The 13,475-nt window shown below is 38.5% G+C and overlaps 2 protein-coding genes across 2 annotated transcripts in view; one reads left to right on the forward strand and one right to left on the reverse strand.

Annotated features, from left to right (window-relative positions):
• LOC105395324 (rho-related GTP-binding protein RhoN) overlaps positions 1-13,475 on the forward strand; it is a 94,250-nt gene that overhangs the window by 43,162 nt on the left and 37,613 nt on the right. The window contains exon 2 of the mRNA XM_048622662.1: positions 13,036-13,197. Within this exon, the coding sequence (XP_048478619.1) occupies positions 13,063-13,197 (135 nt within the window). The 5' untranslated portion in view covers positions 13,036-13,062. The remainder of the gene's footprint in view (positions 1-13,035; positions 13,198-13,475) is intronic.
• On the reverse strand, positions 2,883-4,164 carry LOC125488889 (mitochondrial import receptor subunit TOM40 homolog). The gene has a single exon (XM_048622653.1). The coding sequence runs from the start codon at positions 4,048-4,050 to the stop codon at positions 3,082-3,084; it is 969 nt and encodes a 322-aa protein (XP_048478610.1). The 5' UTR covers positions 4,051-4,164; the 3' UTR covers positions 2,883-3,081.

The following is a 13,475-nucleotide window of genomic DNA, read 5'->3' on the forward strand; positions in this document are numbered from 1 at the left end:
CGTTTTTAGTTGGGAATATCCTAGTGCTCTATTATATGTATTCCAATTTTGCAGAAGGCGTCATTAAGCTAGCCTGTTCCGCTTTGAAGTAAATTGGTGTTTTTCTCAGTGGAACGTTTTCATTGCCCGTGAGTGATGACATTGGGGTCCACTGAAAACCAGTAGCAGCGCCGCTATGTTTTGCCCTTTTGCTTATAACAAATGCTGAGTCGACCTCTTTTTCTCATAAGTATGGCAAAATATTGCGAACTCTTTGTTAGCCTGTGGTATGATGCATATGTACTTACCTAAATAGATTTTAGATATTGCCATGCGGATTGAACTATTGTTAATACGTACGATTACGATTGCAATTTATTGACTTCCCAAGCTGGAAGCCGGTGTTTAAAAATGATAATACCATCCTTACGTGAAACGAACAAGCCCTTAAAATTTTATGTTCGCTTTTTCCCCCCCGAAAAACCGTTACTTTTAACGGGATTTGGCGCGATATCAGAGTTACCACTGTAATGTGTTAACTGAGCAGGTTGGGTTTGTGTTTTTATTAAATTTGTTTACCAATATCGTTGATACGAGTATTTGCTTGAAATATCAGGGTGATGTCGATTATTTCCAGCTGCATACAGGCGGTTGCAAAAGTGGTATAAATAAGCTGAAAGGGTGTGCCTCTTTACGAGTTCTACGACTTTTGTAAATTCGAGAAATTCCCTACCCCCAAAACCTACTGGATGAATTTCTTGTAATTAAGGTTCCTTGCTAACAGCACGAGGAAAAACTCGCAAACATAAATTTTCTTTTATCACGACGCGGCAGAAAGTTCATAACTAGTGAAAGCTTAAAAACTATTCAATTTATGAGCGGAGCTCAGCTGGGCGCTTTCCTAAGTACTAGGTACTAAGGTGGATTACGTCTTGAAACTAGTGTCCCCATTTATTGAGTAGAGACCAGGACTTTCCGGATTACGTGGGTAACGTCGGGCGCTTGCCAAAAATGTGTGAGTTCCAAATTATATCTGAGGAATAAATAAAACTGTTAGCATCAGAATTATTAGAAAGGTATTTTTTGTGACTATAAAAAACAGCTCTATTCAATTATTGTCTAATCAATATTTTCACCAACAGAAAAAAACCTTTATCGTGTGCCAAACTTATACAGAATTATTTCTATTTTCAATCGACTGGAAATGCCTTGCTCTACAATCCATTTAAAGGAATATATCGACATACCGATCACCCTACATAAGGAACAGGTATCCGTCACTCGAAGAGGCTCCCTGCACTTATCGAGTTCATTTCATTTTGTAGATTAATTACATAATTTTATTTCAATAAGGCTGTTCAGAAAATTTTTACACCTTTTTATCCGCTTACCTTGTAACCGTGGCCCCCAGTTCCACAAAGCAATCGCTAAGTTAGGCAATAATTAGTCGCAGAGTGAGATCCGAGTAAATATCTCGTGATCCACCCACAGTCCCGCAAGAAACAGTAAATGATGGCCACCGCAATGACTAAGCTACATAAATGTTCTATTCCAGACTTAGACTTGAGAAATGTACCATTGAACTTAGAACTAAGTGGCACAGACGTGAATTAATTGTCATTACTACTCACTACTGACTGACTGAACAGGTAGATTTGTTTTAAAATTAAAATAATAAGAACCAAATGTTTATACAATTTCATAGAACACTTTCGATACTAAAGGTAATTTATTATAAGTAAGTACGTAGGTATCTATATAATGTCTAGAAACCGTCCTCTGGTTGACCTACCCTGGGCATCTAGGTCCCCTCGTTAGACAATTAATGATAGCTTCAAAACCAATACTGTGCTACCACAAAAAACTATAAACACTGTTTAACGATTGTTTAAAACGAAATTTGACAGATTTTGTATGCGTTTGACAGCGCTAAATACTGTCTAAGTTTTTGTGGTAAAGCCCATAGTGTTTAAAAATATGATAGGTAACTTATTAAATATTTCCCGTCCATTTTATATGAACCCTACATTGATCTGGACCGCTGAAAATCGTTTTCAAGAGCACTGCAGCATCGGCATATTTGCCCAAGCGTAATAAAACTCGAACGGTCTTTGATAGAATTCATAAGAACCACATATGCCTTTAAAACTCTCATTTTGAATTTTCATTCCTTTTCGAGTGGATTCCAGAGAGTAGAGTAGGTGAAGGGTTACTCTATAGTGACGAAAAACGAACGAACGAGAGCTGTCGTGCAATCGGCACGATTAGTACAACGATATAGAGTCGTGGCTCGTGCAGAGGAAATCTGAAACTTCGTTTTTTTTTTGTCATATAGAGTGACCCTCCTGTCTGGCCTCGGGCGGCTTGGCTTGTGCCCACTTGTGAGGCCATTTCTACTCATTTTGTGCTCTTTAGAGTTTAATTAATTGGCTGTTTTATCGCTTTTTTGGTTGGCTTGTTACAGCTGGTTTTTTGAGAAGTTATAGAACTGATTAAATATAAATATTTTGTTTAAATATTGAATTTCCAGTGTGGAAACTTTAAAAGTTTCTAAAAGAAACAAAGAAGAGTATCTGCTTTAGTGAAACGGTTATCATTTTATTTCACGGTCCCATGATATTAACATGCTTATTTTATATTCATAGGACGCTTGAGATTTTCATATTAGTGGCAGAAGCAAAGAACCGTAGAGTAGACTTGAGCAGAGATATGAGAACACATATTGGAGCAAGTCATGCAAGATTAGTGCAGTAACTTCCATGAAGCTTCCATGTTTGATGAAAAAGCCTTTGAGCGAAAATAAGCTCTTTAAAAATGTTTACCTCGTATCGTAAATATTGATTAAATATGAAGCTTTTCAGCTGAGGGTTTTTAAAGGGAATATAAAAAGAAAAACATTTACGTAAGTCTCATAAAATTTACTGCCACCACGAGAGCGTTACCTTCACATGATAAGTAGGAACATACAAAACATTACCAATAATACATCCATAAAAACTGTTACTAAAACCTATGTATACTTATATACAAACAAATAATTCTACAAAACGCGACATCGATGGCTTAGGACACTGAATCGCCTCAGCGGCATGGAAGAAACTTCTAGAAATCTAGGTTGAAACCGAACCCTAGCCGTACCCTCCGTTGCCGGTCTATGAGAGTGCTGGCGACCAATCGCAGGACGCGGTCGTCAGCACTGTGTTCTTGGAAGACGACATCCTTCTGCAACGTGAACCCTCCACACCGCTGCGAGTCCACAAAGATCTTCAACTCTGATCCGTTGTCGTACTGCTTCTGTAGCGCGAAGCCAAGGATGGCGGGCCCGCCCCTGTGGCCCTCATTCACCACCGTCGCTATGCCGAGACCTGGAGCAAACTGCTTGTACAAGCAGATCTGGAAGCCTGTCTTTGCAACAGTCGAAGACACCACAAAGCTCGGCCGCTCGTAGCGCGCGCTCAGCGAATATTCCGGCACTATCGGGTAGGAAAGCGGCCTGAAACTAATCTCTGTCCCCAAACTGCAGCCAGGGTAGACCTTGTGTATGTACTGAGTCACAACCTTCATATTAGTAGGGTCAATGTCTTTGAGGGAGAATCCAATCGAGCCGACGGATTTCTCAGCGGTTCTTTCGAATAGTAACTCGGTGTCTGATGAAATGATATCTCTGATTTTAGACGTGAGCCTCATCTCGTATCCTCCGTCTATTCTCTCCGTGTAGCTAGCTGTGATAGCTCCCGCGAGGTCGATGGTTATTTTCCCGTCGGGTTTTGGCTCCATTTCCTTCTGCAGTAGTTGTTCGAACGACTTGTACGTGTCCTTTTGCTTTCCGAAGTTGTACTCCTGGACTAGTTTGAGTCGATCCATCACTCGCCTTAGAACGACAACTTTCGCGCCGAGGAAGCAGTTGGGGAACACTGTTTTGGCCTCCAAGTGCACGTCACTCAGCCGCGTCATCCTCGCTCGCGGTTGTATCTTTATGAATGGAATATCTTTCTTCTTCGGTAGTAGGTTTTTTAGGGAGGTGAGAAGGTTGTTGATGTCGGCTTTAAGCGTTTCATCGTTTATGTCCATGTTTGTTTTGTAAAATTATAAATTTCTGGTGTGAATACAGGCCAAACGTCATTGACCTGTCGCTGTCACTGTCTGTTATTGTATTTTTAACTGTCAAGCGTGTGGTCGCCGCCGCGTGCGGCCAGTCTCTAGCCATAGAGCATAATATACAACTGCAGGGCGCTCCGTAGAAGATATATTTAGCGAGGAGGCGAGACAGACAATGAAATCATCATAATCATGTCGTAATCTCCGCGTATCAACTATGCAGTCATGATATCATCAAGGTGGTCTCACGCCTCCATGTTTTATGAGTATTTTTATATTCATTTAAGGAATTATAAGCCCTGTATCAGGTTGGTACAGGTGGGAGGTAATTAATAAAAGTTTTGAGAGGAGCTAAGAACGTTGTAAGAACGTCTGCGGGCAGCTGATATCGAAGACAAACTGCCGTCCGGTCGGCTACAGGAGATCCCTTAAAAATACATTAATTAAGCAGATTCAAAGACGACCTACTTTCACTAACGATCTCTCGAAAGGTCTTCATTATTCTAATTTCCTTAACAAAAATTCCACACAATAATGCATGTGCAAGGCAATAAAATTTATACTATCTAAGAGCTATGCCGTCACTATGGCCATCGTAAAATAAAAGGTTTTTGCGGAAAATAACACTGAAATATTCGTCGACTACAATTTTCCATAGTTAGTAAAATATTATGAGCTTACGTTAAGTTGGCTTCAGCTTTAGGAAGAGTAAGCCTCACTTCTATACATAGAATACAGCTTATTTATTTACCTATTTAAGCCATTAAGCTATAAATAAGCAACAGCTATTATAATGAGCGAAACTACGCCCACTCTTTGCACGTGTTAAATTATGGCTTCAATGTAGTTCAAAATACGACATAATGTGATAAATTATGAGGATACATCGCGGGTGTTGGAAAAGCTCACTCTATTATTAGCACACGTTAAGTGTAATGTAAAATAGGTTTCGTAAATACCAATAAAGAGCTCAACTTAAGCCCCTGTGGTGGAAGGTTATTGGCTAACTTTAATTTAAGTGAGAGTATTCAGGAATTCGGGGGCTAATACACTAGAACAGCTTAAACAATGGGCCCTAAAACGACAAACTACAAATTGTAAATGAGAAAGTTTCTGAATTACGCGAGAGAAGTCTAAATTGAAAGGCTCTTTGGGTGCCATGAACGGTTTTAATCAGTCTGAAATGAAAAAATGATAGAAAATACATTGAAGTACTTAAGTTACATTCATAAAAGTAAAAGTGTATATTATTTACCTTAATAGATTAATGAACTAACTTTAATTCCGTCCATATTCCAGATTGACACAGGCAAAGCTTAATTCTAAGTACCCCTGAACTAATGGGAAGTGGATGGTTTCGCCGCTGAAGTTTGTGTCGGTAAAGTTTTAAGATGATATTGTTGAGGTAGTACGATTCTCTAGCAAATAGGTACATACGTTACACGTTAGTTTCACGGAGGATCTAGGTAACTTATATATTAATATACATAATATAGTAGATTTTTCTACAGATTATTTACTTGTGTTAACATTTTCAAAATATATTCAATGATATTTAATTGTATAATATAAGTTCACACTATCGAAAGGAAATTCGTAGCCAGAAAATGGCCACCAAGAGAATAATGGAAACTCTGGGATTAGCCGCAGTCTCCTCGGTGGAGTGTGAAGATAGAAGAAGAAGATAATATCTCAGATAAGTTCCTCAGTAGGTCACAGTACATTGTACACTATTCTATTCTATTCTGTGAGGGGACGAAGTTCCAGTACGTGGCTCTCTCGAGTGGAACCTTTGTACATATCCCCTTGATTTCAGCTCAGCCAGCCTAGTAAGTAGTAGCAAGCCTGGATGTTGTAATAGCTAAGACAGGCGCTCTTTGTACACTATTGAGGCTACTTTTATGCGTAGTTTTTTTTAATCCTTTCCTCTACCTCTTATAAAATCGCTGGTGCGCCGTGTCCGTGGCAGACTCGTTACGATGCTCTAACAATGGGCCGGAATTCCGTTCCGCTTTTTCAATGGCCGCCCACTTGATTGTTTTCATGCAGAAATTCAGTTTAAAATTGCTCGTCAATGGCTGCCGTTTTATTAATTACTGATGATAATTTTCTGCTACGAAACTTTCGACCTATTGTTTGTATCAAATTCACTGATGGATATTGAGTTTGTTTTGCGTTGCTTATTTTGTTTCTGTATAAGTACATCTACTTACCTATATTTTAAATAATATTATATACCTAAGATGAACACAAAAGATTTGCACTTTTGTATGTTTGTAGCGAATAAGGCAGAACTGCTGGAAAGATCTGAATAGGTGGTAATCTATCTTGAATTCTTTTGAGACAAGAGTACCTAGGTCTTTGTGTGCTGACCGTAGTCTGAGGAATTTATCTCGATCTCACTTTAACTGCATTGTGCACTGTGTTTTTTTTTCTTTCTGCCATTACAACTATGATAATCTTCATCATCACAACCCATCACGTCCTCATTGCTAGGGCCTCCTTCCAATGAAGGAAGGCCTAGTCCTAACTTTGATAATAATTTTATTATACAAAGTACACTCGCGAGCAACCAAATCGACTCAAGCCTTCACGGCGCACATATACATTGATTTTCCTAAAACGATAAATGGTAAATATAAAAGTGATATGTCATTCGAAAGCTGAAGAATTAGGCTTTCAATTAAGATCAATACCATAAAAAAAAACTAAGCGCAGATTTAATGACGCATTTTAATTGCCCGTCAGTGTTAATTACCTCATTAGGAATCCACGCCTTGCGCTACCTGATCCCGCTATAAAACCTTTCCACATCCGGTGTACCTTATCAGTCGCTTGTTGCAAGTTGACCGGTACACATCTCGTTGCATTGTATTCCTTGTTTTCGCAAACCCATGGATACCACACCAGAAGAAGCTGCTCAAGTTGTTGCCTTGCTGCAACAAGGGTTAAGTCAGCGAGCAGTCGCTGCCCAGCTCCACTTGAGCCAGTCTGCTGTATCCCGAGTATACAGACGGTTCCAAGAGACTGGTGCCTTCAATCGAAGACCAAGAACGGGCCGCCACCGCTGCACTTCAGAGAGAGACGACCGCTTCATTGTCTCAACCTCGCTGCGCAATCGACACCTTACGGGCGTTGATGTGCAGCAAGAACTGAGACGTGTACGACAAGTGGCTGTCAGCGAGTGGACAGTGAGAAGACGCTTGAAGGAAGCCAACTTGACACCAAAAAGACCTGCATCAGGCCCCAAATTGACTGCAGGCCACCGACAAGCGCGTCTTCAGTTTGCTCGAGAGCATCTCGATTGGAGCATTGCGCAATGGCGGTCGGTCCTGTTTACTGATGAGTGCAGAGTGTGTCTGCATGGCAGTGACAGGAGAGGCCGGGTCTACCGGCGTCCGGGGGAACGATTTGCCCAATGTTGTTTCGCTGAAACAGTAGCATATGGCGGCGGTTCCTGCATGATGTGGGCTGGTATTTCTCTAGAGGGAAAAACCGCACTTGTTTTCGTGCCTGGAGGCGGCCGAGGAGGCGGGTTAACAGCTGATCGGTACATCACCGACATTCTACTCGGTCATGTTGTGCCCTATGCAGAATTTGTCGGTGAAGACTTCGTGCTAATGCACGACAATGCCCGCTGCCACACGGCACGAGTCAGTCGGCAGTTTCTGAGAGAGAAGGAATTGCGCACGATGGACTGGCCTGCGCTCAGTCCTGACCTGAATCCCATCGAACACTTATGGGACGAGCTCAAAAGAAGAGTTCGGGCCAGGAATCCAGTCCCTGCAAGCGTGGACGAGCTGAAGACAGCTTTATTAGAGGAGTGGGACGGCATTCCTCAGGAAACTGTCAAAAAGTTGATAAGGTCTATGAGAAACAGGCTGCAGGCTGTAATTAGGGCAAGAGGGGGCAATACAAAGTATTGATTTAAATAAATAAATTTTTATCTTAACATTTTTTGTTTAATTTGTATAATACGATACCCATACCCTTTTTTCCTAAATTCCCGTTTTTCCTACAATTGCGTTCAGACATCATTTATTTCAAAAATGATGAATGGATTTCAATAATAATGATATCAAATTAAAGCTGACATCTTAAGCTTTTAAATGACATATCATTTTTATTATTTCTATTCATAATTTTACTTGTATTAATGTATGTTTGCGCCGTCAAGGCTTGAGTCGATTTGGTTGCTCGCGAGTGTATTTTCGATATTAAGCGGTTCTCACACTGCATCATATAGCTACGCATATAGCGCGTACGACTGTGCGTGTTTTTCGTACAAACGGATACTACAAGTAACGTTCGGACACGTATTTCACGTAACATGTAACGTAATGAGCAGTGTGCGAACGGTCTTATAAGTAACTTCGCCTTAAAAAGTTTTCCCGTAGGAATCCCGGGATAAAAAGTAGCCTATGTTCTTTCCCAGGGTCTAGACCGTATGTATACCTTTCATACAAATCCGTTCAGTAGTTTTGGCGTGAAAGAGTAACAGACAGACAGACAGACACAGTTACTTTCGCATTTATAATACTAGTTAGGATTATATTATAATTCCGTCCTGATTGATCCTGAATAATTGCATTATAATGACCAAAAATAAGGTTAAAGTAGTAATAGAATAAGAGGAAGTAATAATAGAAAAAGTAAAAAAAAACTAAAAGTAGTACAAAAACTAAAATAAAATATCAATATCCTTGAGTACTTTGTGGAAAAGGCAAAAGGGCCCACACATGTTGATAAAACACACCAAGTAATTCACACATTCGGCGTATATTGGGACATAACTGGAAACTAGATCATCGTGTATGAAGTTTACGAGGTAGCAAGGCGTGCGGGCTCACACAAAGAGACTTTTATCTTTTTATACCTCTATATTCATCGACTTCATCTTGTTTCTAGTTTTCATTTGTTTTATGTTTTTTTTTAGTAATATTGCTGCGATAGGTAGTACTTTTAATAACTTATCTTGACCACACAAGTGGACACATGAGATTCCAATATGTGATACTGAATACAAATTTACAAAACTCTTTCAAACCTTAAGTAAAGTTATGTATGTACTTTAAATAAAATTGAACTGTACTTATCTAGTGTATGTAACATGGGTAGGTATAGCTGTATAGAAGAAGGCCCACCAATATTTTTACAAAGGGTGGAAAGTCGTAAAAGCTCACAGTTGTTGAAATTTTATTGCTAGGCCGGATGGCGCGAGTCCTCACTGATCACATATGTTTAGATATCCGAAAGGATAATAATAATATGAAAAGCCATTTATAAATTTTAAACGAGCGTTTTTTGCAAGACCGTGAAACATACCTATTAATCATAATAATAAGCATACATAAATAATATATTTATTACACTTACCCTTTTAGCATTATAAGAATAAGGTTTTGTAGATACTTACACTTATATTTTGTAGTGTAAGTACACAAAACGAATATAAGTACTCAAAGTGTACCGATTTCACGATAATTTAGATTCAATAGCTGTTAATATATATATCAATATTGTAGACGGCGGCATTATAAATAAGCTACTTAGTTTTTCAATCTCTCATCATCAGCCAATAATCATCCACTGCTGGACATAGGCCTCTCCCAAGCAGCGCCACACAACTTGGTCTTCGGCCTTCCTCATCCAACTACTACCCTCTACCCGCCTAAGGTCGTCTGACCAGCGGGCAAGAGGGCGTCCCACGCTGCGTTTGCCAGTTCGTGGTCTCCACTCGAGGACTCGTCTACCCGAACGGTTATCGGTTCTTCTGCAGATATGACCAGCCCACTGCCACTTCAGCTTGCATATTTTGACAGCTATGTCGGTAACCTTAGTCCTCTGACGGATAACCTCAATGCTCGTGAGTGTATTTAAGTAGGTATATTACAGTCGATGGTCAATGATCAGTCAGGAAGTTGCGGACAAACGACGTCGTTTCCGAGCGGTATCGAGTGGCAATCGAGATATTTTCGCATTCGATACTCGACCTCGATTTCAGCAAAAAAACAGCACTTAAATTCCGATTAATGACAGTTCTCCGCATCATCATAACATTATTAGATATTATTATTATTGGTTGCATTGCATATTTTTAGTAGGACCGTAGGTATATAGATTATAATATATTATAGGTAGTACTGAAAAATACTTATAAGTACCTACAAAACTTTAATCTAATGCTTTTTATTTCTACGAAAATAAAGCGCTATTAAAAATTGTAGTGCTTACGCTTAGCCTTATGTACTTATGTGTTTATGCTGCAAATCCGTATTTAACGAAGCAAAATAGTACATTGTTACTCAAGGAGTTCACTGTAAACACTGTGCTTCCCATCACAAATATGAGGAAACTAAAAATAAAACAAGAATGACAAAAAATATTGCTATTAATTTCTTCTTCTAATGTTACGTTTGCCTAAATATCAATAAATCAACAAAAATATTCATTATAAGGTAGTTAAATCATCAGAAGGCTTTTACTTGGAATTCATCATTATTCACCGCATTAATTCTTTGTTGTTATATTTTATTCTAATGTTACTAACTTACATCGTGTCTACTAACAATATCTGAGTCTTGTTACTTGAATAAATGAATTTAATTATTATTATTAATTAGTTACAAGAAAGCCATTTTCCCCGGACATGATAAAAGCTAGAAATCACATCTAATTTCAGAGCATCAGTGATGAAAAATAATTTAGGTACCTAAGTATTCTTCATTTGGTTTCAATATACCTATAGAAAATGTTAAAGTTTCTGTTTGTACTATTTTGCCATCAGCAGAGGCATTGTCCTGCAATATATTGAATATTTCCATTCATTTCCTGAGCGTACATAAATTGAACTGCCTTTTACAGATAAATTGCTTTATTATGGAAGTAGAAATAGCAACCTCGGTTCTTCAGTTTCTGATTATGTAGGATGTTGCCAAAATGGAAAATGAAATTGGTTCACGCTACTCGTCAATCTGAGCAACGTCTCTTTTGCTGAGGATCCTGGATTAATTCTTCTGGTCAGTAGATCTAGTGCCTGAAGGGTGGAACTTATTGCCATTGTGAATATGGCTCTTCTTCTGACATCTCTACATATTGGAAATAGCCGAAAATAAAAACGGATTAAAGATAAACGTCCACCTTTCGACATTGTACGCAACGGACGCATCGCATTCAGTACTATTTGTACCTACCTATAGAAATTCACACAAGTGTTTCTACATAATGAAAATCCGTTTGGTCTGATACGTAGGATACCAATACCGTGGACACTTAGCTACCTTTATTCAGTGACACGATTCATATTTGACGCACTATTCCTATTTATTTATAGGTACCTACTATTTAATTTAGTTGCAATTTCATTGGGCAACATACCTACGTATTTAAACCTCATACAATGTAATGTATCCAAGCGCGAGTTCAAAATATTCACGAATAATTCACACGTTAGTTTGTTATGAATGTATATGATAATGAAGTGAGTATGAAATTACATTTTCTACACAGCTTGGTTAACACTAAAATAATATGAAACTCGTGTTGTTTCTACCAAGTTTCGAACAAAACAATGTGCGAAATTACACTTGCCTAGTTAATGTTTCATGTTTCGTTACTTCGTACAGTTCTCCCATATTAATAATGCGCATGCAAATCTTCGCAAACTGTCGTATTCCCGGAAACACCCGAATCATTGAATCGTACAAAGCACTTGCATTTTGATCCTTGTTCGAAAGAAATAGTAGTCAATATCATGTGACACATAATCGAAAACAATTTGGGCGGTCGGTGGCTGTCACCGATCAGTCAAGGGTCTCAAGGTCAAGATCAATATTACTTTTGTGGAATTATAAAGAGCTGCAATTACACATCGTTCTTGTTATTTTTTTCAAATGTGAATTTAATTTCAACTTTAATTATTTTTGACGATGCCATATTATGAGGCACAATAAAATATACGTCACATTGATAGACTTCACTTTGCCAATTAAGCCACACCCAAAAGACCAAGTTTGTAATTGTAATATTATTGTGAATGATCAGCGCTGTAAATACTTTTGAACTGAGATTTTAATGTAAACATTTTTATTAATGTGTAATAATCAGTGCTGTAAATACTTTTGAACTGAGATTTAATTTTTTTAATATAAACCTGTGTTTGAAATCCATTTCTCTTTATAATATAAACCTTGTGTTATTCAAACCTTCTTTCATCCATCTTTACATCAGCTTCAGTAAGACACTTGAAAAGTACCTACTGTAACATTTTCGAAGTAAATTTTAATATTATGGAATATTATGAATTATCGAATCAAATTTCGTTACTGATAAATCAATTATCTCTTTTAGCACCAATTACATAATTCTACTAAAATTTCATGAAGAAAATGCACTTAACCACTCTAAATACATAATAGTTTTCTAACGCTCGGGAATACGACCGTTGCCGAACAATGACGAAGATTTCTATGTGCATTATCAATTTTGGGGAACTGTAACTGTGTGGTTAACGATATCCTCGTATTTATAAATGTAGACACAGGGCTCAATTCTAATTATAATTATGTTTTAGACCTACTTCTGTTTACCTTTTCAAGTATTTTATTAAATTATTAATTTGTTATCCTTTCTTTTTAAGACTTTGAAAAAAAGCAAATGTTTCCGGTTGCAAATCAACAAGAAGAGGTTTTTAAAAACTATTCCCGGTTCTAACCTGTTCTTTACTATACTTTATAATTCCATCCCAAGATTGAAATGACAAGATAGCTATATGCGATAAGACCGCCTTTTGTACCCTAATTTAATTGTGATGTAAAATTGTTTATTATATCCTAGTATACAAATAAAGATTACTCTATATTATCTATAATGAATTCTTATCGATAATGATGTTGATGATTATGATGTTATTGTATAATTGTATAATGAATTCTAACCTCAAACTTCTCCCCTCCACAGTCACACTCCTCAGCCATCACCAGCGGCATGTGGTCCGGCAAGAAGTGCCCGGAGCCGGCGGCGGGGGCGGCCGAGGCGGAGATCAAGGTGGTGCTGGTGGGCGACACCCAGTGCGGCAAGACCTCGCTGGTGCAGCGGTTCGTGTCCGACACCTTCATTGAGGTAAGTGATGTTGTTGAAAAAATTAGTTTTACTGTGATTCTCACTAGATGGCGCTGCTGTAAAACTTTCTACATCGCGGTATGGTTGTGTTTCTTGACCTTCATATATTATAGCACTGCTTACTTACTATGAACAGGGTGCTTAACGGGCACAATTATCGATTGCTACTGCTGGATGGGACATACATAGGATAGGCCTCTCCCAAGGGAGTTAAGGGAGACCACCACAGTAGAGCGCCCTCCATCCATCATCACCAGCAGGATGAGGTCCGGCAAGAA

The sequence above is a fragment of the Plutella xylostella genome, chromosome 3 (assembly GCF_932276165.1).
Source record: "Plutella xylostella chromosome 3, ilPluXylo3.1, whole genome shotgun sequence".
NCBI classification, from domain to species: domain Eukaryota; kingdom Metazoa; phylum Arthropoda; class Insecta; order Lepidoptera; family Plutellidae; genus Plutella; species Plutella xylostella.